The 27,437-nt window shown below is 43.1% G+C and overlaps 1 protein-coding gene across 2 annotated transcripts in view; it reads left to right on the top strand.

The window, feature by feature from the left end:
* nbas (NBAS subunit of NRZ tethering complex) overlaps nucleotides 1-27,437 on the top strand; it is a 167,545-nt gene that overhangs the window by 19,048 nt on the left and 121,060 nt on the right. For both annotated transcript variants that reach the window (XM_073492728.1, XM_073492727.1), the window contains exons 10-23: nucleotides 403-541; nucleotides 1,617-1,682; nucleotides 1,793-1,921; nucleotides 2,343-2,406; nucleotides 3,270-3,463; nucleotides 5,383-5,658; nucleotides 10,603-10,728; nucleotides 11,071-11,222; nucleotides 11,371-11,508; nucleotides 17,342-17,420; nucleotides 20,012-20,116; nucleotides 20,630-20,766; nucleotides 24,262-24,348; nucleotides 25,795-25,948. In XM_073492728.1, the coding sequence (XP_073348829.1) occupies nucleotides 403-541; nucleotides 1,617-1,682; nucleotides 1,793-1,921; nucleotides 2,343-2,406; nucleotides 3,270-3,463; nucleotides 5,383-5,658; nucleotides 10,603-10,728; nucleotides 11,071-11,222; nucleotides 11,371-11,508; nucleotides 17,342-17,420; nucleotides 20,012-20,116; nucleotides 20,630-20,766; nucleotides 24,262-24,348; nucleotides 25,795-25,948 (1,846 nt within the window). The remainder of the gene's footprint in view (nucleotides 1-402; nucleotides 542-1,616; nucleotides 1,683-1,792; nucleotides 1,922-2,342; nucleotides 2,407-3,269; nucleotides 3,464-5,382; nucleotides 5,659-10,602; nucleotides 10,729-11,070; nucleotides 11,223-11,370; nucleotides 11,509-17,341; nucleotides 17,421-20,011; nucleotides 20,117-20,629; nucleotides 20,767-24,261; nucleotides 24,349-25,794; nucleotides 25,949-27,437) is intronic.

The raw sequence follows: 27,437 nt of genomic DNA, 5'->3' as shown, positions 1-27,437 counted from the left end.
CACTAAATGTCCAATTAGTCTGCACCAGGGGGCAGTGTTGAGCTGGACAGCGTTGCCTCATCCACACCTCCCCCCTGAGTTCTGACCATTGTCGCATCTGTTCTGTTTCACTGCAAAGAGAGACCCACAGATCACTGTGGTCATTGCATTATTGTGTGTGCCTTATCTGTGCTCGGCCATCGATTCCAGCCAGACATCTGATAAATAACTTTTTAATTTACTGCTTTGCTAAATGGCACTTTCCAAGTGTGAATGCCCACTGATACCACAGCTCGAACCCAGGCTGCAGGATGACCCCACAGTGACCACTTTAATTCACCGTCCTTGTCATGTCAGGGTATCATCATGGAGGTGCTAACCATGATATTTGTGTGTATGTGTGTGTGTGCTTGCTTTTTTCAGATTGCTGCTGGTGGGGGGCTGTGAGTCGGGGGATGACAGCACATCCAAGGCCTCTTGCTTAGGGATTACAGCCTGGAGGACTCTGTCTGGCTCGCCACACTACAAGCAGGTCACCAGCTATGAGGACGATGTCAATCCGGTGAGGAGACGACACACATGTTCATACACAAGTTAATCATGTCATTATCTATCACGTACACACACACACATGCTCACTAGTGTTATCACAACACTGCAGTTTCAAACTAATTAAATCTAAATCTAACTTTGACACAATACCTTTAAAATATTAATATGCGATACCATGTTCGATACCACGAGGGGGAAACTGAGGCCCTACAATTCTTTATTTTCTAAATGTTATTAAAAGATCATTCTAACAAGGCTTGTGTACTGCGTGTTAAGCACAACAGCATCTAAGAGGCTGTTTACATGTGGTTTTACCATTCGTCCTGAGTGATCCAATCACAAGGAACTCACCTGGCAGTACATGCGTCTTGAGTGACCGCTTGTAATCGAATATCACTACCCCCCCTCTATATGCAAATATACACCTACATCACTGGAACACAGGGATACAGCGTTTTTCACACTAATAAGGAAATATTTTCATGTATAACACTTGCCGAATCAACAAGTAGGCCCAAATGGTTAAGAATTTGTTGTAGACAACTTTGACAAAGTTTATAAACTTTCTCCTAACGCAACAAGTCTTAAAATTGAGTGTTTTTTTAAGGGAGTCTGGGGACTTTCTCCACGGATGACAACAAAGTAACATTTATTCGTTACTGTTTACTGTATTTGTAAATTTAGATGTGTTGACCATCAATATGTTATGTTCTTTAGTAATTTTGGTGTAAATGGTGAAATCAGTTGAGACAGTGTGTTCAAACAGCTGTTGGGACATACAACACACTACAGACACGGAAGTCATGTTAATTTCCTTTTGACCATAGAAGAATGGGAGGAGGCGGGCCTATGTTGGCACTACAGCGGCGCATTTGTCAATAGCACTGCTTGTTTCCATAGTCTGGCGTTTAGGATTTGTAGACCGGGGCTTCATTTATAATTGTCTGTTGTTGTGTCACATTTTTTCTGTATCAAAGAATTGCAGCTCCTGCGACTTGGATATCGCACATGGTCACACGGCAACTTCAATAGTATTTTAATTGATTGCGAAGCCCTAATTTTCATCCGTTCTCTGCGTCTGTTAGAATCAGAAGAGAGGTTTCATCAGGATCCCCAGCTTCAGATTCTTTTCCAGACAAGGAGATGAAAAGGTAACACTGCCCTCTTCTTTCCATTTAACTAAATTAAAATGAAAAGCTCAATAGAGAGGATCTGGCAGGCTATGAAAAACAATTTGTGTGTCTGCATTTGTCACGTCCAGGACGGCGTATTCCGCATGAGCGTGAGCCCCGATGGCACCCTGTTGGCTGTCATCCACTTCTCTGGTCGTTTGTCTCTCTGGGACGTCCCGTCTCTCAAACAGAGGGCCACATGGGCCCAAGACCAACAGGTACGCCTCTAAGCTGCTTGTGTTGAAGTGTATGCATGCATGGTTTGCTTATGCTGTGTGCAGTGCAGTTGTGTGTGCCGGTAACATTTTGTACATTAGATGCTTGACTGACTGTATTAATGTAATCTCTCTGTGGCCTGAGTGTGTGTGTGTGTGCTGCCATTAGACAGTAGGTGAGGTGGCTTAGAGAGAACTTATATTTTTGCAGGATGCATTGACGATTTGTGCTGCTTGTGTGTGTGTTCTGCTTCATCGCTGGCCTGAGCCGGCAGAGCGACTGTGTGTGTGTGTGTGTGTGTGTGTGTGTGTGTGCTGTAAGTGTAAACAGGGTTAGCAGATTAATTTCTACACCCCCTCCTCCCTCTCTTCTTCTTTTACTCCCTTCCTCTTTGGTCTCTCCATCCCTCGGCCGTCCCCGCAGCCAGGATTTGAGGAGATCAACCCAGAGTGGAAGACATCGCTGGAGAGAAGGAGGAAAATAAAAGGTAGTTTGGCCCGGAGGGCGAGAGAGAGCCGACTTTGTTGCTGACACAGCAGTGCACGCTGGATACAATTTAATGATCTCTGACATGTCTTATTCACCGAATTATACAGTTATTTAGACATACAACCGTATAGTGTGTGCCAAGGCCAGCACATACTTCTCTCCTACACAGTGGGCATGCTTGTGAGTGTGGGTATTCCTGTTTGTATGCCTTTTTCTGACAGTTTTGGGCCAGTACCGATGACAGCTGAGACGGCTCATATAAGTAATAATCTGTGTCAGTCCACATCCGATGCGTGACAAGCGATAGATATGCCCACATGAGTAAATATGTCCAAAAGCAGATGCTAAAGAGTAAATGAGGATAAGAGTATATGATCCAAACTTATAATAGCACAATTTCATTCCTGATTAAAGGTGCAATATGTAAGAATTGGCCATCTGCCGAATTCAGACTGAAAACAAATAGAGGGCAGCATGTAACCAGGGTAACCGCTAACTGCTGTTAACTGCTGCTGCTGTTAGCCATTTATCTCAGTAAGCAGTACAACTAGTGCGGAAATGCTGTTGTTTGCACTGCTAGCAAGGGAGCTTTGGACTGGGACTGGCTGGTGCTAGCTGATTAGCATGCTAACTTCAGTATCTTTGCAATACAATGCATAGACGTCATAACGTGTAAACAGTTATTACTTCACATTTAAGAAGCTCAAATCAGAATATTTACTCAAACTGATGAATCGATTATCAAAACAGTCGATTAATTTAATAGTTGACAACTAATCGATTAATTGTCTAATACATGCTTTGCTCCACCTTTCCCTTCCCTTAAAAACTGCCCTCATGTCTCTCCGTCACCTGTCTCAGATAAGGAGCAGTACTACCCGCTGGTGGATGTGAGCTGGTGGAGCGACAACGTGTTGATTCTGGCTCGCTGCTCCGGCTCCGTCACCGTCTCATCCGTCAGGACGCTGCGCAACCTGCTGGGGAAATCCTGCGAATGGTTCGAGCCCTCACCTCGAGTCACCGCTGCACACGACGGGGGCTTCCTCAGCCTGGAGGTAAATGTCAAGATAGTGTTATGCACGTGTGGTTAAGTAAACAGATGGAGGAAGTTGGTCGCTATGTGAGCCTCATGTAAGCATCTTTTAGCGCTAGTCATACATTATAGATTTTGGCCTTCAGGGCTTTTAAAGGAATATTATGGAATAGAGGACTGTTGTTTTTCTTCCTTTTATCCATTTTCTAAACTGCCTGTGTAGTTCAGTACAAGGCTGGAGCTTGGCCCAGCATGCACTCCAGCAAGAAAGAGGGAACAGACTGGACAGGTCAGTGGGGGATGTCCGTTCGTTTGTTCTATTTATTAAAGATTTAAAAGAAAAAGTGCTTTTGAATACAAAGTGAGTGAGCAGCACTGTAAAAATTACACATGGTTTGATCCATTGACTTGTCACTGGCAGCCGATGTGATTCCCCAGTGGACAGTTTCTCTCTGACAAAGTCCTGTAATTGTTCAGATCGTTAGCCTCATTTTCTTAAAGCACGTGTTAGGGTCTGTGTGTAATGGCACAAGCGTGTGATGATGAAACATGTATCCCTGCTGCTTTATCCCCCAACAAAGGCCCTGATATCGCATCACCCTCCTCTTTTATTTCGCCCTTTTTCTCTATTTTTTTTTATCTGATTGCATAGGGAGAGGGAGAGAATGAGGGGGGATTTTTTTTACCAGCCCGCTGCCAACTTTTTGGAAAGGTTTCATCAGCCCGCTTCAGCATGGAGTCGGGGGATGGGTGCCTGTGTAGCTCCATCCACAGCTGAGGGTTAGTGAGCATTGAAATGCATGTCGAAAATTACCTTGAGCGTGTGAGGACGGGGCTTGTTCACACACATGTGGAAAATGCGACCTCGTGCCTTTGTGACGATGGGTGCATGTGTGTCTTCCTGTGTGTGATGCGTTGGGGTTGTGTATTAGTGCAGCTCAACGGAAGCTCCTCATTGATTAAGGTGCTTTCACGTTTTTACAAGCACTGAATGTTTCATAAACCCGGGCGAGCATTTCTCTCTTGTGAGCTGAAACCCAGAGGGGCATCTCTACAATATTTGAGGACTTCCTGCAGCGTGTGGATGAAAAATGGTCAAATAATATTCCCCCAACCGAGGCAATCACAAAACTAGAGAACAGGGCAAGAAAAGTTAAAGAAAGTACTTTGGACAGCTTTGATTTAGACTTTCTATCGAGCAGTACGACCTTGCTGTCGTTCTGTGTTTCAGACAGCTTGCTGATCTAGCATGAGGGCGTTAAATTGAGTGTGTTTACCAGCTTTAAGCACAGCTAAAGTATGTGTAAACTATGCCGCATTGCATTCCATGCTCTATTTTTCATTCAACACTTCCTGTTGGCAAAGAGGTGTCCGTAATGAGCATCAGAAAGTCATTCTGGACGAAGGCTGTAAATCTGACAGCCTCAATCATCGTGAATGGGAGTTCTTCTGTTTTGCAGGCCTTGCTTTACGATTTCGAGCCAACAAGACAGATGTATTTTTATGCAGAAAGACAACTGCGGCTTTATGATCACTTTCAAGCCATGTGTTATTATAAAGCTGGCGTAATTCAAAGTTATGTTCAAATCACTTTTTTTACTCCTGTTCATCCATTCTTTTTAGGGCTGCACTATATCGTAAAAAAACCCTCATATTGGGAATATTTTGACAGACTGACAGACTGAGAAAAACTATTAAAATCACGATGATGAGACATTTGTTGGGGTCTGTACCAAACAAACATGTTTTTTTACATCTGGAGAACAAGATTTGTAGGCCAGGGCCACTCTGCAGCACTGCTGTACTTCATTATAACGCTTTTTTTCACACATCTTACCCAGCCTCTGCGGTTTGGACATGACACTTGGCCGTATGTTTTTTTGTTGTCTCTGGGTTCACATCCATCCCCATTCCTAATGCTGTATGTTGTATTATGCACAGTGTGAGGTGAAGCTGGCTCAGAAGCGTGGGCGCCTCGAGAGCAACCTGACCGGCGGGCCCGGCGATGATGAGGAGGGCGATGATGGCGGAGACTCTGACTCTGACGACGAGTCCTCGGCCAAAGCCCGCTACTTTGGCTACATCAAGCAGGGTCTGTATTATGTGACGGAGATGGAGCGGTTCGCCCCGCCACGCAAGCGCCCCCGCACCGTAATCAAGAACTACCGCCTGGTCAGCCTGAGGTCAACAACACCAGAGGAGCTGTACCAGAGGAAGGTAGGGAGCTTGACACAGCAAGCGCATGTTGATACTTAACCTAACTCTCCTGAAGCACTCAACTGTTGCATCTTATTTAGATGGTTTTGCATTTTGGCTCAAGAATGTGCTGCACAGAAACACGCTTCTCTTGACATTTTGCTTTTTTCAATGGCAGGGTCAAGTTCAGTGAAAGGAATGAAGGTAACTTATTCAGGTTGCTTCTTTTGAATTTTACAAGAATTTCTCCCAGGCCTGACTCCATGTTGTTAAAAGAGCGAATTCTTATCACACACAGGGGAAATAATAAGACCTCTTAATGGCTGTGGTTTAACCCTGACAGTCGGTTGCACAGGTTTCTGTAAAAGCCATTCTGAGGAGCACCGTGTTCCACACACTCTAGTAAGCGATGCAAGGTTGTAGAAGAAATTGTTAAAGGTTAGGGTGAGAAATGTTTGACTTTCAGGTCGGGTTTATCCGTACCAGACCACTTTGGTCCAGATTGTAACATCCCAGTTACTACATTAAATGAATTGCCATGACATTCTGTACAGTCATTCATGGTCCCCAGTAACCTAATGCGCCGGATGGTGAAGAATCATCTGGAAAGGCGTCACTAGAAACTGTCTGGAAAAAAATACTTGGCAGGCAACTGGTTAAAGTGTTTGTCTGTCACTGCCTAAGTTTAACCAATCAGATCAACAGTAGGAAGCAGTTGTTACGTCAAACTCTTAGGAAAGTCAGTCGAAAACGAGTGAAAACAGCTTTATCAATCTCGACAAGCCTGCAGTGCCGTTCTTTGCTCTTCTTCCAATGAAATAAACTCTCCAATTATAACAGATGCTAAAGCAGCTACGCTAACCTCTTGAGGAGCTGCCACTGTTGTTTTCAAACTAACAGTCGATGGTAATTCCTCACAGGACACTGACGGGTTTAACTAATCTGTGTTTGGCCAAAGAGTGCATAGCTTGAAGCCAGGCGAGATGGATCTGCAAGTTCTTGTGATCTCATCTATCTAGCTGTGAATCGGGTCCCCAGAGGATGAACCCCATCAACTTTGATGATAGCCTGACTTTCCCTTTAGCACCACCATGAGGTTGACATGTGATTTTGAGCTAAATGTCTCAACAGCTGTTAGATGGACTGTCACCAAAAGTGGTGCCTGCATTGATGTTCCCCAGAGGATGAATCATAATCACTTTTGCGACCCATTGACCTTTCATCTAGCTCCACGATCAGCCTTGTCCAGTTATTTTATGAATGATCAAATCCCTGCAAAACTAATTCCCATCAACCTCAGCTGTACTTTGTGCTAAGTGCTAATCATGAATTGTCAGCACGCTAACACGCACACACTGTGCCTGAATACAGCCTCACAGAGCTGCTACTATCAGTCCTTGAGCTTTGAACGAATACCCAATTTGCTTGGTCGGTTACCGAGATGCTCAGTGACTCTGTGGAGAAGTCACATCACAGTTTTCACATTTCATAATATTTACATAATTGCTGTGACCTGTCCAGAAAGGAACATTTTTATTTGACAGTTCAGTTGGCTGTTTCAGCGTGTTAGAAATCACTAGATACCGAGGTAGAATATCCATAATAGTGGAAAAAATGAAGAGTCACATTTCTGTTTCTGTTTCTGTTTTCTCATTCGCTGCGACACACACACAACAAAACTCAGAGAAAAGCCTCCGTCAGTGTTCGTGCTGGAACGCCTTCATGTGTGGATTTGAACGTTCCTTTAGCTCAGCAATCCAAACAACAGCTTGAGAGCTGACGTGAAGTTCTCCGTCTCACTGCGTTATTAATTCATTTTGGCAAAGAAACTGATATTACCTATTTAATATTTCAAAGATACTCCGTTCCTAATTATACCAGCCCCTTTGTAAGGCTTTTATCACACTAAAACTGATACATTAGTCAGTGCCTCGCTGTAATGCCAGTAATCATTTTTAAGAGCAGTTGTCAGTTGTCTTCAGTGGGATATCACATTCACCGCGAAACTCTTCTTCTTCTTGCCACTTAATTTAGCAGCAACTGAAGGACGTCATATGAATCCGTTTGGTCACTGACTGAATTATAACAGGCCGATCTGCAAAATTGGTTTCCGACTAAATAAATCCTGCGCCAGCTCAGTGAAGTGCTATTGTTTTGTTGGATCGGCTCCAGAGTGCCGTTGAGGAGAAATGAAAACCAAGCAAGATGTTCAGTCTGCTTTAAGGCTATTTCTCAGTCCCAGGGGTTTCTCTGAAATGCTAATTGCTGCATTAGAAATATGGCTGTTGTTGCTACCCGCTACAAATTGCAGCAAAGACAACAACACGCTCTATCATAAAGCACAGTATCGGCTCTCGACGGCCCCAAGTTTGAGCATGGTTCATCAGTCATTTTTATGACCCATCATCTACTTCCTTCTTCATCATTGTCATCATCATTAGATGCCATTAGTCATCACCATCAATCCTAACAGTGGAGAGTTACAAAGTAATATATCATTATTATCTCTTTGTAACACTTGGTACCCGCGGCACTTCCCCAGCTGCTGCTCTCCTGTTGAGATTGTTTCTTTTTTGTTATCACATGTTACCACATGTAGGCGTGTGAGTGAAGACAATACGGACCCTCTATTCATGTATATGCATGTATATTTGTTTTATATTGCTTTATGTTTGTGCAGTTTCCCATTATCACACTACTCACAGAAGTCAGAGTGACCTGATCCCTCCTCAGAGATTCACCTCATGTGAGTTTGTAGTCCAATCAGCTGTGAATAGACCACATCAAGTGATTCAGGGTTATTTCCTCAAGTCAGCCTCTTCATGTGTTCAGAAGCTTGATGATGTGTTTGGTAGCGTAACCCCGCCTGTGTGAGTAGCACACTGGCAAGGCTGCTAACAGTTTTATTAGCTGAATCCAGAGAGAGAAGGAAGCAGTTTTTGATGTCCTCCTACGTGAGGTTTAACTGTGTGGGGTTCTTATTGCCCTCGAGGAACCGCAGTCTGGCTAATGTGTTGCTTTGTACTCCTACACACAGAAAGAGATGGATACGCAGTGTGTCAGTCAGCGCTCTTGCACACATGTACTTTCACACACATTGAGTGGGCCTGCATAAACTGAGGTGCCATGCTGTTAGATCAAATAATTCTGCGAGACATTAATATGACACAAAACCTCTTTTAGCAGCTTTATGTGTTGACATCCAAGCCAGACCGATTTAATATTAAAGCTAATGACAACGACATCTAATGCTGCTACCAAAGAGAAATATATGCTAAGAACACAAAGAGTTTACAGCCATGCTAGCAGCTCTGTGAGGCTGCACAACGCTGATTTAGGCTATATGCTAACATCCTCACTGTGACGATGCTAACATGTTGAGGTTAAGCCTGCTCCACTGAGTACATACCTGTGCTAAGCAGGTGTAACATTTATCATGTTCACCACCTTAGTTTAGCATGTTAGCTGGCTGGTTTAATATTAAAACTAATGACAGCAACAACAATGTATGCTGCTACCAAAGAGAAATATATGCTAACAAGACTAAGAGTTTAAAGCCACGCTAGCAGCTATGTGAGGCTGTGCTTAGGCACAATGATGATTTAAGCGAAATGCTAACATGCTCACTGTGACAGTGCTAACATGTTGAAGTTAACATGCATTGAGTAGGTGAAATATTTATCAACCTCTTAGTTTAGTGTTTTCAACTTAGCAGTTGTTAGTAAAAACGTTAATGTTGGATCAATACATAATGATGCTAACTAACATGCTAAACTAAGATGGTGGACATGATAAACATTACACCTACTTAATGCATTTATATTGAGTGGTTAGTAGTTACAGTGAGCATGTTAGCATTAGCTTAAATCACCACTGTGCCTAAGTAAAGCATCAAAGAGCTGTTAGCACGTCTTGTTAGCATATATTTCTCTTTTGCAGTAACAATAGGTGTTGTCATTATTTTTTAATATTAAACCAGCCTGGCTTAGATGTCAATACATAATGATGCTAAAAAAGCTAACAAATGCTATCATGCTAAACTAGGATGGTGAACATGGTAAACATACCAGTGTGCTAGCATCGTCAACGACAGCCTGTACAGCTGCTGCCGTGGCTGTACACTTTCAGGATTTCTTTTACTTTAGTGCAGTAGACCCGACGCTGTTCGTGATATCAAGTCCTACCATCCATCTCCCGTCTCCTCCTTTGGGTTTTCTCCCTCTGTCAATTTGATTTTCTTTCTTCAAATATCCCCAAATATTTCATTCCCCCTCAGCCATTCTCCTTATCCCACTGTAGCAGGCCCAATCCGCACTGTGTCACATTGCACGTCGCTCCACAGATTGAAATCTGCGTGTTAGAGCTGTTCCTATTCAGTCTTTGAGTATTCAGAGTGCGTACTCAGGATTTTGGGAGCGCCACAGCTTGCGCACAGGTTTATTGAAAGCCTCGGACGCTTTGTCCTTCAGTGCCATGGAAAATTGTGCCATGGACTTTTCTTCTAACTCTGTTGTTTGCATAGGTATTCGATTGAAATCCCATATGGTTTAAATTTGTTCAGTGCATTTTATTAATTGAGTTCGGTTTAGGAACACAGTGCATGAAGATTGAATCAGTAATATGTCCTTGGGACGATAATTAGATATTAAAAAATACCTTGTGTATTATGAAATAGATTAAACTGTTGTGCAGTTATGTGATATATTTTTGTAGTTTTTCTTACCTAACCTAAATTCTACATCAGAAAATGAACGATTCTTATGGTTCATGGACACTCTTCTCATCAAAAGGATTGTTCCTGACAAACACTTGTCTGAATCAATGAGAAATAAATGTTACTTTGCTTCTTTTTCTGACCGCAGACATTTGTTTTACATCTGTCTGCTCCGCAATGTGAAGAAAACATTCATGTATGCATATTGATTTGTCCTTATAATGTGTTTATTGTGTTTGTTCATCCCGCAGATTGACAACGAAGAATATGGAGAGGCCCTGTCTCTTGCCCATGCCTATAATCTGGATTCTGACCTCGTCTACCAGAGACAGTGGAGGAAGAGTACCGTCAGCATCGCCTCAATACAAGATTATCTGGTAAGAGACAGAAGAAATAAGAGAGATAGATGTGTGGCAATGAGGAATGGAGGAGGAGAGGTGCTTAAGAAGAGAGAGAGAGATGAAGAACTATATCACTTTTGGTGTTTATCACAGTGTATTAGATGTCTGGTGAGAAATATACAGTATATGTGTGTGTGGGCGAGTAGGGGTACAGCACAGGCTTAAGTGCAGCACAACCCCCTTACTCTATTTCACGCATCATTTTTACCAATTTGTAGCAAATTTTCACACCCTTCCCTTCTAATTCTGTATCTCATTTTATTCCATCGTTTCTTCTGAACTCATTCCCTCTCCTTCCATTCCCGACATCTCACCCAGAGCAAGATCTGCAAGCGCTCGTGGGTGCTGCACGAGTGTGTGGAGCGCGTCCCGGAGAATGTAGATGCGGCCAAGGAGCTGCTGCAGTATGGCCTGAAGGGAACCGACCTTGAGGCCCTCATAGCCATAGGAAATAGGGAAGATGGGGGCAGGTAGGGCATGCACGAATACATGCACACACGCCATCACAATCCCTACGTATAAGTCTGTAGATGACAAATCGATTTTTTGATCAACCCTAAGGCTCATTCTGCTTTTACTTTTTAGCTAAGTATGTGTACTTTTCTTGCTGTGTTCCAGGTTTATCATGCCAGGTGACGTGGACATTGACGACCTTCCTTACGAAGACATGCTGTCAGACGATTTGGAGCTGGAGAGGAAGAAGGAGAAGGAGAGCAGGAAGAGGCGAGAGTTGTTGGCCAAGGTCGACTTCAGCAGGTATGCAGACATTCAAACTCGCGGTACATCAGCTCAGTTATTCAGTAAGTCTTCAGATGAAGTCTGAAAAGCGGGCAGAAATCCTGCCAGTTTTTTGAATGTGGCGGAGACCGGAGCATTCATTTGAACAAAATCACCAAGGCTGTCTAGTGGCGACAGAGATCATCCTTCAGCTGGGGGACCCAGGCTTGGTTGGCAAGCGTCTGCATTGCTGAAATGTGCAAGCTGCCAAAACCCATATTTCATGCATACAATCTTTTCAAAGTATGGAGCTCCTTTTAAGGCATACTAGGAACTTGGCTTTAGGAATGACAACGTTGTCTGCTAGTTGGTCGAATACTCAGTCAGCCTGTCGGTCGGTCGACCTCTTTGGTCTATACTGAAATATGTAAAATAACTATTGGATGGATCCCTATGGTATTTTGGAAAGACATCAACTGTGGTGCTCTATACAGTTGATTGTGAGCTGTAGTTTCCCCGGTAAACACACCGTCCTCTTCAGCTGTCACACCCCTCCAGCAGACTTGCCATTACTCCTCTTGGAATCCTCCACCAAGTAATGTTAGTCCTGGTTGCATTTATCCTTTGTCATGTCCTTTATCCTTGGGGAATGGGAACTCTGTGTGTCGGCTCTCCCTAGCCCAGATTCACAGCTGAAATAGCCGAAGAGGTTGGTTTGTTTACCGGGAAAACAACAGTTTATTCTCCGCCGTAACAGCTCAGCAACTTGCTGTTTCTTTTACAAACCAACCAGGATAAAAACACAGACGCAACCAGAGAATAAGACTCTATGCTTGACTCAAACTGTAAACTAAAGCTAAGCTATCATTTAACAATTTCATTGTGAGTAATATGAGCAAACTGATGTGACCATTAAGCTCAAAGCAATACCCTGCCAATGAACAGCCTCACAGAGCCACTTCCACGGCATAGCTGGAGACTCTATGTCTTGTTACTAAATAGTCAGAAGCTGTTTGTATAATTTTTCACTAAGCTTTCACCAGAATTCACCCGCTTCCGACTCGCAATAGCAGTTGTTAGGTGGGTGGTTAAAAACCTGACGTCGACCCGCGGGAGCCGCTTTGTCGGCAGGTTGTTGCCTGCTCTTTAGAGAGCTTAAATGAAGTCATTATTATTCACAGTGTCAACTATAATGATGACTGTAGCGGCTTGCACTTCGATTTGTTGAAAATAAAGAAAAGGAGCGATTGCGGTGAAGGTATTTAAGGTGAAGACAAGGAAGCCACGAGGAAATGGGGGGAAGAAGGCTGCCAAGTGTAACACTGATTGTTTGATTAGGTCGCACACCGGAGAGGGGATCATAAAGGCGGGGATATTAATGAGGATGAGGGAGAGAGCATTGGTGGAGATTAGTGGGTAATCTGCTGGAGGTAATTTATGCCTTTGTTGTCGAGTGCCCAGGGAAAGACTAATGAAAAACCCTTTAGTGATCACTAATCACCTCTCATACACACACACATGCATGCAAATACACCTACCCATGTTTCATGAAGCACTCTTAAGCTTAAAAAGAGGGTCATGCTACTCCTGTCTGTTAAAAATGGCAAAGTTTAAACACAAGGAATAGGCATATACTGAAATGCACATTAAAAATGCATATCCGTACAGTGTTTATGCAAGCAGGCATTGAGCGTACATATATTTCAAGCTTCAGTAGCCGGATTGTGCTGTCGCTATTGTTCTTCTTACCTCAGACACTTAACAAGTGAGCTTCCAGTCTGCATTTGAATGAGGAAGAGCAGTAACTAGTAATATCTGTAAAAATAACTCCCCCCACCTCCCCGGTTTCTTTTGTCCCTTTGCCCGTTTGATTTTCTTTCTGTTTAACTCATTGTGTAATAAAACTGTTAAGCTTTATTGCACACCTATAGTCCACAGTAGATAAAGAGAAGATAGGAGGATAAGAAAAAGATAGAGGCGGGAGCAAACAATCGATAACTTAAGAACTATTATAAAAGCCATCGCATTAAATCGTCAGTGAATCGCTGTCTTTAAATATGGCTGTTCTCCTCCTTTTATCTGTCTGTGAGTCGGGGTGTCTTCCTGGCAGCTTATACCAGTGCCCCCCAAACTCTGTTAGATATATATACAGTATGTGTGTGTGTGTGTGTGTGTGTGTGCGCGCATTTGGGTGCAGCGAAGCCCCTCACTAATGGATCTAACCATGTTGCCTGGAGGCCTGCGGCCGAGGCCTGAGACAGATAATAATTCTCTTAATTTCTTTTTAACTACACCACCATTACAGAAATGGCTCGGTATCGATCACAGCTGCTCTGTGGATGTCCTTGTGTGTGTGTGTGTGTGTGTGTGTAGATAAGAACTGTCTTTAACTCCTGCCTGTCACACTGACTGCCACCTTTTGTCCCTCCACATGTTTTGAAGTCGCGTGTTGTTATTCTCAACACTTGGGTTAAAAAAGACATCACGTTTAAAGATCGTTATTGACAGCTCTCTTTCCAGGAGCGAATCACATTTTCAATACTCAGAGTCAAACCCGCTCTGTCGATTTCTCATGTCTTGTGTAAGATGCTGAAAGATTTTCCACTCAGCAAACAGAGCTTCAGTTTTAAGGGCCCAATAAAATGATGGATGTTAATGTACTCCTCCTAGTACATTTCTCTTGTTGTTGCTACCAGATTTACTCCTACAGGCAATGTGTTGCACTTACATTCAGTTATCCTGAAATCTAATATTACATAAAATACAGGCTTCCTCGGGACTTTTGTTATTTTGCATATTCTGAAGTGCCACGCGCCAGTTCAGCGTGTTTTGTCTCGCATGTTTTAAGAACCGTTGTTTTGGCCGCACACAGACGGTTTTTATCTTCCTCATCAGTCCGTGTAGGCATAATAAAATATAACTCGTAACCCGCGAGGGCCATTAAAAACGGCTGCTCCGACTCTCCGCGCACAACAACAAGATGGACAATGCTGCAGTGTGCGTATGAGAGAGACGGAGAGATAGGTGGAAAAAAGACTGAAGATGAGTGAAGTCTGCTGCGAGGTGTTCTTATCTGATCAGATTCAGACCTCAATCAGAAGTCTCATTTTCTCATTTGCTCCGGCATCGGTCGTATTTGGCCGTGTGTGTGTGTGTGTTTGTGTGTGTGTGGCGTCCAAGTAAAGGCATGAGCCGAAGTGTTTTTTGTCTGTTTATGCAGTCCAATTTTGTCCCTCACACTGTGTGATAATCGCTTTTATCACACGGTGCATTTCTGTGAGTTTGTGTGTGTGTGTGTGTGTGTGTGTGTGTGTGTGTGTGTTGGTCTGTTTATGCGGTTCAATCTCTGTCCAGTACTGTCATATTCAAGGTGTTTGTACAGAGATGGAGGAGCGATGCCATCTGATAATAACCTGCAGTTCTGGTAGCTTCGAATACAAGATGCACACACACACACACACACACACACACATATGTACCTTGATGCAGTCACTCTCCAGTCTCTTCACACCAGCGATGATTATTAGCAGTCTAACATACACTTGTGCACACACATTAATTCTTAAACCTCACAGCCCTGAATCTCCATTCAGATGTGCCGCAGTGTTTTTTGTTCATTCGGGCCTCTTTCCTAAACCACGTTTCCCCCTCGAGTCACTGTTCAATGTAAGGGCAATTCAGGGAACTAATATAAACCTTTACAAAGGCGCAGGCACTCTGCTGCCCTTTAGGTGTAGGGACAATTTGCCCATTTGTATGTGTAACAGTGTCGTACACACTGTTTACGCTGTACTTGAGTGGAATTCAGCAGGAGGATTTGCAATTTATAAGCAAGAGACGTGGTCCTGAATTGAACATTCAGCCACGTGTGACCTATTTGTGGCCACCACACTGGAGTCGGTCTACAAATTGCATTCTTGGAAACATTTTAGGACCTTTAATCAATTGTGGATGATAAAAGCACAGTATGTTATATCTGCTAATTTTCTTCAATCAAAATCCATGCATTTCTCCCTGAGAAATGAATGATAATGTGGAAAAGCGCTACATCTCGCGATGTTAGAGAAAGTGCGGGAAGAATTCCTGAATCTGTCCCTTTATTCGGATCTTCACCAAAAGTTAATGTGATCTGTTTGGGGATGAGACCCGTCCTTTTCACAAATTCTTTCATCATCATATGACGTCAGCTAGGTAACTCGTGTGCCGTAATTTTCCAAGATGTTATTATTATTATTATGACTTGAGGGGGCAGTGGCAGTCTGGAAAAGCACAGTAACAAAAGACGTAGTTTGAAGATGTAGTCTGGGATCATAGGAGTTGTTGTCTACATTGTAAAACAACCATAATTGCACATGAAAATCTCTCTACGTGACTCAGGCAGAAATGTTCACAGAGAAGGTAATGTAAGTTTTATTCACGTTCAGTCATGTTCACCGACTTCCTCCCTCATTCTCTGATGTATCATCTGCGATTCCTAGGAAATTATAGAGACAGGCAACCAAATGACATGCATTTTGCCTACAGATAATATGCTATTTTCTTGACATCTTGACGTGATAATCGCTCAAGATGAAAAGAGAGGGGATCACGAGTGCCCTCTAGGGTGCCCTTCCAGTGGACAAAACGCGGCCACGTGACCTCTTTTAAATGTATCACCACTGCAAACATCTGGTGCCCCTTTAATTTCTTTGCTCCTGACCCTCAAACATCCTGAGTCCGCGGGAGGGCGCGGTTGAAATGCATTTTATAGAATTTACATTTAATTACATCAAGAGTTTTGTAGGAAAGGAAGAGCTTTATCAGAAGGTTAGTCAATCAGCTTAAGGGTGAGAGATATCCTGGCGCTGTTTTCCTCCTCTTAGGTCTTTTTGTTTGTATTAAGATGCTGTGATTAAGCCATCATGCAAAACCTCAAGACGAAAACAGATGGGTGAATTAGATTCCTAACATCTCGTCTCATCTCCTCTCTCCCCTCTTCATCCTCCACCTCCACTTCTCTCACTTTTCTCTGAAGAGGCAGAGCAAAGCAATAATTACCACTAGTACGAGTGCTAAGCCGCCACTCTTTGATGTGCCAGAGAGTGTGTTGAGCCAGTGTTAATCTCTGTTAGTCTGTGTAGAGGAACCCTGATAAGGCCTGATAGCGCTCTCTGTAATGAGGGATTAGGGATTAAGGCGGCGGTGGAGGGGTCAGCTCCCCTGTGGTCACACTGCGGTTGATCCAGGCTAAGTTTTGAGGGCGCTTTGGGCCGTGCCCCGCCTCGGCAGGTTGTTACCTTGTGGATCAGACTCGGGTGTGAAAGTACGTGGTGAAAAATGCTTTATTTTACTGCGAGTATGTGCGATCTGAGGGGGCGTACCTGACCACTCGCAGTAGTTTGCAGCCTTGTGGTTCCTTTCCCTCGGGCCTGCCTCCGGTGATTGAATTGTAGGTAGATCCTATATAGCCTCGTGCCTCGGTGTTTGGTGGTCGTCCAATTTATTTATAGTTGTGATTAAATGACATTGAAAATGGATTTGATTCTCAGAGGTCCATCAGTCACATCATTGACAGGCGGCATCCCATACATAACAACTAAAGGGTCCTTGTGGTCATAAGGAGTTGATTTGTTGCCCTTAGAAAATGATTAGGTCTAGAGGGCACTGTGTGGTATTGTAGTCAAGAGTCCCAAGCATTGTTATATAGGTCCCTGTGGATGTACTGTATAGAGTCAATTTACACTTAATTTAAAGCTAGAGTGTGTGTGAGTGCAGTGTATGGACTAAGCTTCAAGTTTGATTTGACTGTGGTTAGAATTAGAAATTATTCATATGGTGGTTTGGCTTTTCAAAGTGCTGTTTGGATGTTAATTGCCATGTCGCATGTGCTTAGGCTGACCCTGGAGCAGAAGGAGCTGTGTCGGAGCCGACTGAAACTGCTCTCCTACCTGGACCGGCTGGCAACATACGAGGTAACGACGCTTGTTTTTTTAGTACTATGCATCATTCTTTGGAAATCATGCACATAGTGTATATTTCACCTAAAGTCATACATTTTGCCATCGTTAACATTTAATTCGGACTGCAACTAACTGTGTTTTTTTTGGTGAGTTAATCTTCAGATTTTTCTCTTCATCAATTTTTTATTTGCTGACTTCAATTGAAGTCGGCGAATACATCCCCGATTCCAATAAATGCTGTGACGCTGCAGGCATTTGCAAACAAACTGTGTTCAACAAACAACAGTGTTATGAAGTGTTTCCGAGCCCATGTCGTAATATCCTTTATACATTCATATGTTTCACAAAGTGGTGAACCTTACCCCATGCTCGCTTGTAAACAACGACTGAACCTTTCGAGAATGCCCCTCTCATACCCAAATATATTGTGATTACTTAACACTGTGTCTATGCTCGACACCAGAGCATGGGTACCCAACCCTAACCTGGCCCGGTTCAGAAAAAAGTTAGAGATGATATCTGGATTTGGGTTGCGTCTGGTAACATCATAGATGAGAAATATATGTATATTTATTTTATATCTATGTGTGTAGAACAATGCCTTATCGCGGTCATCTACACTGTACATATCTGTCATCAGGGTAAACCGGCAAGATGTAACGATGGTAACAACTGCGTGACCAGGAAACACAAACTCAGTGTTTCAGCTTACATTAACTGCGTTGGCTGCCGTGTTCAGTTTGGGCTTGATTAAAGGAGGCATATTATGCTAATTTCCAGATTCATATTTTTATTTTGGGTTACTTCTAAAATAGGTTTACATGCTCTAATACTCAAAAACACATCAGATTTCTCATACTGTCCACTGATGCAGAACTGTATTCCCCCTCTGTCTGAAACAGTTTTTCTTTTTAGCCTCAAGAAAAGCATCACGGGTCTCCTTTAAAACTCTCTCGGACAGAAGAAAAATGTGGCATGAGCCGCACTCTAAACTACACTGTAAAAAAATAGACTTTGAGCCCTAAAAACGAAAACAAAAATTTTGGGTCATGGTTACAAGCGTAAAGCTCAGCTGTATGGATTAAAATGAAAGCTTATCTATTCCGTCTGGTACGTGTGAGATGGATGGCTGAACGCCTACTGTGTAAACCGTGTTAGACTGCGGAAGGTTGACTGGATCAGCCTTTAACCAGTCAGTGGTGTGACCCCAATATGGTGCTTAGTGCAAAATCTAAATATTTCCTTTGTATCTGATGGTCTGCCCTAAGATGAAAATTAGATATATAGCAAAAAAAACATACAGTACTTCTTCTAGCAGTATGTTGATTGGTCCATCTTGGAGCCAGCAGGCTAAGTGGAGTCTGAATTGATGTTTTTTTCCGCACTAATGTCTCATTATGAAAACTGAGCGCATGAGATTCTGCCTTGCCTCACAGGACGGAGAGGACAGGAAGTACTATTAACTATGTTTATTTGAGGATCACTTAAGGACCATATTATGTGTTCATTTACATGTTTGCACAAGAGACACAAACTTGTTTCAGTGTTGTTAAGAATTCTTTATTGCATTCATAGTTATTTTCCCGCTGGCAGACAAATACTTTCTCCTCCTGTATCCAACCGCTCTATAACACAGAGGCTTATCTCACATGCCTTTTATTGATCCTCCCTCTTAACCCCACTAATCTCTTTAGAAAGATTGAAAATTGTAGAATAAATTAAATATAAATGAATGACTTAGAGGCCTACAATATGTAAGCATCAGTGCAGCATTGATGGATGCACGCTTACAGTGGAACTTGTGGCACTTGTAACTCCTCAACACTCTGGATTTCAGATTTACGATGAGTGATGTTAACACGCGCACCCTTCTCATCCGCAATAAATCACAGATGAACAGGGCCATGCTTTCTCTCATGCAGGAGAGCAGAGATGAGATCTTACCCTGCTAGATATTCAACTCAGACAGAATGACGTCTCTCTCTTTATTCGGACATTGTCATGGTAACTGCAGCGCTCGTCAGATTCCTTTTGCCCCAATCCATTTTCTCTGGCTGTCTATGAATATGATATTAGGGTTTTTATCATCCCGACTTGGGGCTGGCTCTGTCTGCATACGGCCCATTCAAAGGCTATCCATCAGACTCACACACACGTCTGCGCAAAACGTACGCACACACACACACACTCTGGCATAGAAGATGCTACGGAGATTTTATACACACAGACGCACATAAATCACTCCAAGCCAAAGGCCAGGGCAACAAATGTTCCCTCCTGACATATGCGTGTGCACACACCTGCTCGCTCTCGTACCTGCCTCAGATGGTTCCGACTAAAAGGACAAGACAGCTTTATGTCGGAAAGGTAAATAGCACCTCTGTTGACTTTGCCTCAGCACATTCATTTGCAGTCACATCTTCCACTCGCTCTTCTCCTCTCCTCTTTAGTTTGACTTTTTCTACCCACTCGCGCTATTTTCTCTGGAAAGATTACCCTCCGCTTCACAAATGTCTTTTTATGAACCAGAGTTGTATTCCTCATCTCCTCATTTCCTCCCCTCTCTCTGTCTCTCTCTGTCTCTCACGCTTCACACTCTCCAGGAGATACTTGGCGGTCCTCACGCAGCCGAGCAGAAATATGACGCCGAGTTCTTCAAGAAGTTCCGCAGTCAAAATATTGTTTTGTCAGCAAGAAACTACGCCAGGGTAACATCAGACACAGCCTCTCTAATAATACCGCTTAATTTGCTTTTACTTAGCTGTCTACATCTCCATTTGGCACGAATGTGATATGGACTCAGCTAGCAGTTTATTGGGTATCCAAAACGAATGCAGTCCACTACAACAGTCCAGCTATAAATCTTACTTTCATGAAGGATATAATGATTTTTTTTTTTGTGTTGAAACTGTTTTGGAGGTGTTGCATCAAGCTGTGCTTGAGCTGTATTGCATTATACAGGGAGGTGTTTCTGTTATTTAGCCAACCCTCATTGATGTATTTAGAATGATTGGACAAAATAATGGAAACACCAGGTGTACCTAAAAAAACTGGCAACTGAGTCTGTTTCTTTATATTTCCTACAAAATATGTTTTGGCCGCTTTGTGTCAAATAATTCGATTTAGATTGCTATCAGTTTTGTGCCATTTCTTTTAATGTTGTTTAAAGTTTAAAATCAGTTTCAAAGTTTTCGGTTGTTGGCTCACGCGTCTGTTTACAGGAGAGTAACGTGCAGGCTCTGGACATTCTGTTCACGTACCACGGGGCAGAACTCCTCCAGCATCGGCTAGCTCTCCTGTACAACTTCCCAGAAACCACGTCTCCACACGAGTACACCATCCTGCTGCCCGAAGCCTGGTGAGAAACACATACTGTACACACATTGTAATTAAGGGGGGGAAGTATGAATTTATTAGAATTTGGTGGTCGAAGTCACTGCAAACTCACAAAACAGGCGGCCATAACTCAAACATGCTAACGTTAATATTGACAAAATTTCACTCAAATGTCTGAAAGGATAAAATGATGAAGTGATGCAATTTTCTCTCCAAAGGTCAACTTCCCTGTGAGATCTTAGTGTTCTGCAAAAAAACCTTTTCTGGCCATTATTCAGCACCATACCTCAGGGACAAAAAGGAAGAGTTTGACCATATTTCACATCTGTGGGGATAATAAATCGGTGACACTAATCTTGGCTGCCCACCTTGAAACTGTGGTGATGCAAAGTTCAAATCACAATGTAGCTTTCAGGTAGAAAGGGTGTGGGAGCTACTACTGCAAAGGCACAATCTCCTTTTGTCTTTAGCCTGGTGGTGAGGAACAGTTAACGGACACCTGCTCATTGGACCTCAGAGTCCTACTTGTATTATAAGGCATTAGGAGCTCTTGAATGCAGACTGGTGCCTCATCATGCAGGACTCTAAATGTGATTACCAGGATCTTAAAGTGAAATCTGAATTGTATGGGCAGCCAGTGTAAAGACATAAGGATTGGTGTTGCGTGAGATCTTTTAGTGGACTTAGTCAAAAGTTTGGCCGCAGCATTTTGTAAAACTTGTAAACGGTTAATCCGCTGGAAGTAAAGACATATCGAGAATTATTTAGATTGAACCCTGTGTGACTACACACACACACTGAGAAGAGGTTCAATTTCAATTAAGCACAAACTGTCGGTTCTGGTGCACTAGACATGTAATTTATATGATACTATGGAACAGAAAAGGATCCATTAAGACGAACAGATAGAGCCGCATTAATACTGAATATGAAATCACTTTAAAAAAATCCTTGAAAATAATTGCTTTAAATGAATTAATGCCTAATTGCAATTTAAACATGTCATTTCACTTTACATTAAGAATTTTAAAGGAACAGTTTGGGAATTGGACACGACTGAAGTCCATTTTTACAGCAATTCCCTCTGTGAAGAAGAGAAACGTCAGGTGTAACAAAAAAAAAGCATTACCACAGGCACACGAGCTATTTCTGATGTCTGAACATTGGCATGTCTTTACACTGCAATTCTCACTACATTTTCAAATTAATAGCACCTAAAAGTGGAATCACACCTGTCTGGGACAGCACGCTCCACTTCCTTTTTCTCACCTTCACACGTAAGAACATCTGTCGTGTGTGTGTGTGTGACACTAACACACACATACAACTTTATTCATACATGACATTAAGTGTGCACAGCCACAGCTTTAGGGCTGAAATTGACAAATACGCAAGAAAGCGCGTAAGACGTAACTGGCGCGTCTAAAGTTTACATGCAAGTGTTTGAACGTCTCACAGTGATACAGTACTAGCTGCAGTGATTGCAACTGTCCGCCTGGTTTGTTCTCGTTTGGACCTTAGAGTTTCTGCTTTGGGACTGGAGGAACGCTGAAGGGGAGGGAGGTTAGGAGAGGATACGTGAGAGGGAGATGATTGAAGAGTGTTTCGGATGGGAGGAAATCGTTCGTCACCCCTTTATGGTTTACTAATAGAGGTGACGGACAGGATTTACCGATGAGTGCAGCTGGCCATCCATTTTGCCTTTTTGTTTCCTCTAACTCGCTTTTTAGTCCTTCCCCCCCCGTCTCCCTAAATTCTCTGTGCTGGAATTTGATTTATTTACATACCACATATACATTTGCATAGTGAAACACATGCACACAAGGCTAAAGTCCCCTGGAGCCATGTGCTAAAAAATATATACCGCATAAAAATGATTGTTCTTCCAGCTTCCATCCACACACACACACTGCCACTGCTCCCTTTTTATTAGCCATGTCTGAGTTTGTATGGAGGTCAGGCAGCTGTGGCTCTGCAGTGAGCATCCATCATGGCCCTGCCGCTGTGGGGCAGTTTCCTATTTTCCCCAGCCTGTGAGCACCAACTGCTCCTCCCAACAGTGCTCGCTCCTACACTGCAGCAGACGGAGTGGGCTCAAGCCATCTGTTTGGAGCTCACTGGCTATATACTAAAGTCTTGCTTCACTGGAAGGGGAATTATACTCTCCTGTAATATTGATCAGGTCTGCGAGGGGACCTCGAGAAGCGTGTAAGATTGCAGATTTGTGATATTTTGTTGAAAACTTTGCCCGTGGCTTGAAAGGGTTCGGCCCAGTGGAAATAAAAAATAAACTACACGACGCCAGCACCGAGTTTGCTTTGCATCTCCTTTTTCCCTCCCTCCCGCCCCACGTCCCTGCCTCTCTCGGGCTGACGTGAAGTAGATTAGAGGAGCGGGCCTGGAATAATTCATTCCTCCCATCGATATCCGAGCTCTCTCACACCAATATTTACTCTCCACCCTCTAACCTGGCTGTCTTTAATGAGGAAAGAGGAGCAGGGAGTTGGGGAACGACAGGCACAAAAAAAAACAGGAGACCCAAAGAGGAAGAAGTGAGACTTCTCGATCTCTGTCATCTCCGTGTTAAAATCCCAAATCGTAATGGATGAACTTGTGCCAGAGTGTTGGTAAAAATCTTCCTAGTTTTGTGCGTCGACATAAATCACATCCGCTACTCGGACACTTCTTATGTATTTTGTGATTGGATAGAATTTATGGCGGTGTTAAAAAACTGCTGCGGCGCTTGTGCACTCGGCCTTTAACTGCACCGAAGCTATAGATGATTTGTAGCCCACGGTATCTCCTTGAGTTTTACAGCCACAGTACATATTTTTCTGTCCACAGACAAATAGATAACAAGAAAAAATGCATTAATCGTAGAATGAGAGATACAAACAACTTCTGTTCACGTCTGCATGCGTTCATGTGCTTCTGCGAGTGTCCGATGTCTTGTCAGCGCTGGCACGCCGGGTTACAGAGTCGTTCTTCACTTTGGTTTCTTTCCTCGCGTGTTCCCTATTTATCTTCGTCAGGCCTGTCAACCTCAAGGAGACGAGGAAGAAGTAAAGCTTAGCACCAACTCTGCGTTTGGAAACTAAAAGTCCCAGCTATTTACAACCGAGGCACGAGCCAGGCTCTTTTCCAAAGTTTTTTGACTTGTTTATTGTTGCGCTTTTGTTTTTTCCCCCCACTTGTTTTTTTTCCCTTATTATGCTCCGCTGTTTCCATTTCCCATATGTTGCTGCCTCTCACCACTGTAGTTTATGACCATGTTTAGTCTGAAACAGTAAATGTCTTTGCAGATTTATAAGGTGCCATTACAGGTGAGCAAGGTGCGGTTTATTTTTTGACTCCTGGCTACTCATCGGTCTTTGTTCTGAGTATGTTTTCACCTAAAACTGACCCCCTTTTTCCTCTATTTTTGTGTCTCTCTCCCTTTCCCTTCCTCTGTCTCAATCTACCTTCTCCTCTCTCTCTCGTTGCGTTTCCTTCTGCTGTTTTTCCTCCACTCTCTCAGTCTGAATGACAGAGACGAGTTGGTGTTGATTCCATGGGACGAGCAGAGGCACAGAGAGATGGACTGGTGCGAGGCAGAGGAGTGCAGGTAAACAGCGATCATCAACTTTGACAGAAAACACGCTAACACCCTCCGATTGTGCACCAAGCTCGGGTAACTGAGATATAGTAAAATCTCTCCATTACACATGATAACAAAGCCTCTCGCAGTGTAGAATTGTTAAAATTCATGCTACAAGCAAGCCAGATGCTCGTGCTGGCATCATTATGTGAAACAAAACATGACACCCTATTATCTAAACGTTAAACAGAACCATAACAAACTAATGCTGAATCTTGTTGCACTGCCAATTTATGCCATTTGCCGGCTTCTGTAGGGAGGCCAGCTTCATTTACAATTTTATTTAGCGAGCTCTTTTTATTGCTCTTTGGTGTACAGTCATGATAATATCAGTTGGCTATTGTGGTATGCATTGCCAGGGACTGCAGAGTGGAAATGTGATACTGTGATTCTGTGAAGCCAGTGATTTTAAATATTGTGTTTATGACATGTTTTGTCCCCCCATGCTTCCTTTTATGGTCATTTTACATCTTCATTCTTCTCATTTTCTCGGTCTTCTGTTTATGTTTTCTCTCTTCTCCCTTCTCACCCTCACCCTATATCCTCCTCCTGATATATATATATATATATATATTGATTATACTGCGTTAGTCTTTCTCTCAATGCTTTAAAGGTGAAGAAATGTAGTCAGAAGACTCATTATGACTCATTATAAACAAACTCTCTTTGTTTTCATGACTGACAACAAACTGACCTTTAGGAACAACACAATTTCATACTGTTTTACTTTGTTTATACGTGGCGGACCCTGCCATCTTTCTAGCTTCAAACAGTGTTCTGGGGACCTTATTTTCCTCTGAGAACAGCTTGTTTATTCACTTATGGAAACAATAAATATTTCTGAGTTTGTATCATTACCTCATTAATATGGTAAATATTAAAATTCTGAGTTTGAATTTCTTTACAAAACTACATAGTGCCCTTTTAAGGCTTCTCTTTCGTGTTAGTGGCTCTTGAGCCCATTGATTTGTTTTTGTACACAGAGGTCTTTAATAACAGATCATGAATATATTCCAGTCAGAACTGATTTAAAACAGCGGGACAGTGAATGGTGGATTGACTCAGAATAAATCCCAGTGCCCATGTTGTGCAATAGTAGAGTCTCATTAGTGTGTGTGTTTTTTTTAAAGATTTTGTATGAAAAGTGATGCTCTTTTAAGGGTTTTGTTGATCCTACATTTTTTTTTTTAATATCACCAGATTTGTCCTTTAATTGTCTCTTTTCCCGCTTGTAACCTGCTGTCATTATTTTAACTAGAAATAAGGTGCAAAAATGACCTTTCCCACTAAAATCGTCACTCTCATTACTCGTATTATCTGTCAAACTAATCACACTATGGTTTTTTTATGCTGATTGTTCAACCCTAGTAAATAGATGACACACCCTCCTCTCTCCCTCAATGTCTTCTTCAGAGCCGTGCTGGACCAGAACTTGTTCGATGATGACAGTTTCCTGTACGAGGACGCTCCTGAGCTGCTGACGTTCCGCACAGCGACACCCTCCATCGAGCTGCTGACCGACTGGTACCAGAGCAGGGCGAAGGATATCGACTCCTGCTCCAGACAGGTAAAACACTCACGTCGTTGCAGGTTCCTAGTTGCGGTGAGGGGATGTATTTCTGCAGAATCAAAGCATCAGAGAGCCGATTTTTGTCACTTTTACCCTGAAATTAGTTTGTCCGTCCCTTGTTAGTGTACAAAATCAGCTCCCAACTGATTTTCCACGCCATGCTAAGGTTCCTTTTCAGGATCCTGTAACTGGATTGGTACTTACAAAAGGACAGCAACAGAAAGGACTGAATAGACATCTGGCAATCGGGGAAAATAATTGCCGCCGCACACTTCCTTTAGATGACTGGGGCAGGAAGAGGTGACGAGCTGGGATTCAGACTGCAGAGGCGATGTTGCCAACCTCCATCAGTAAAGGTCACTTTGATCCTGTCTGTGGCAAACATTATCATATTTGCCATATGGACCTCTAATGAAGAGTAACCAAAGCTTCTGTCATCTGCGTTCTGTTGGTGTAACTGAAAAATAGGACTTGATAGGACTTGTTTAGCGGAGTAATGGGTTGTAACCGCCGGAGCTGCCCACTCTCTCCACCCACGCCATCCACGCAGCGGCTCTGTCCCCCCTCTTTAGCTCCTTCACAGTGATGGATCAAGGTTGTCACAGCGGTCTCTTTGTCTTTGTGAAAGGACTAACTAGGGTGCAGTCATATCTTTCCCCTTCATTTCTCCATTTTATCCCTTTCACTGGGTGTAAGGAGGATGGAGGAGGAGAGATTTGGGGGCCCATTGCTCATTTTTGAAGACAACTGGGGAATCACGCCTTTCATCATCCACTTGAGAGAAAGACAGTGAGAGGAAGTCTTTGTTAATCTCTAGGAATTCGCACCAGCTCTCTCTTTCTTTCTTTCTCTTCCTAGTTCCTTTATAATTTGACCTCATCGTCTTTTTCCCTCTCTTGCATGTCACTCTAGGAGCCTCTCAGGATCGTCCCCAGCTCTCACGACTCGTGTTTCTTCACGCAAAATCTTTTCGAGTAGACGCAGCCGAGAGAAACACTGTAACAGCCCTGTTGCCGTTCGCCCAGCTTTTTTTTCCCTCTCTCCCCTCCTTCCTGCCCTCTTTACGTTTTCATCTCATTTGTTCTCTCTCGTTTGCACCCTCCTCCCATCCCTCATCTGGCCCTGTTTATGCTTGGGAGCACGTTTTAATGGAGGAAAATGGGGTTTGATTAAAAGGAGCCACATCAGAGGAAGCCGGAGTGTTTTAAACCAGTCACAGAGCCGCAGGAAGCGAGGCGCTGAATGGGAAGATTGACAAGATGACTCACAGAGGGAGACGGGTTTGAAAGAGCAGAGAATGGAAACGCAACCGAAAGAAACGAAAAAGGGAGATAAATGCTGGGCAGATGCAACATCCTTAGTCGGGTTAGAGTGTATTACAAACACAGAAAAAGGGGAGGACAGAACTAACAGATGTTAAAGTAAAAAGGGGAAAGTAATCTCATGGAAAGAGCTGTCTGTGGGAGAGAAAATCGCAGGTTATGAG

Source organism: Pagrus major, chromosome 22, assembly GCF_040436345.1.
Source record: "Pagrus major chromosome 22, Pma_NU_1.0".
Lineage (NCBI taxonomy): Eukaryota > Metazoa > Chordata > Actinopteri > Spariformes > Sparidae > Pagrus > Pagrus major.
This window is presented reverse-complemented; position numbering and strand designations above follow the sequence as displayed.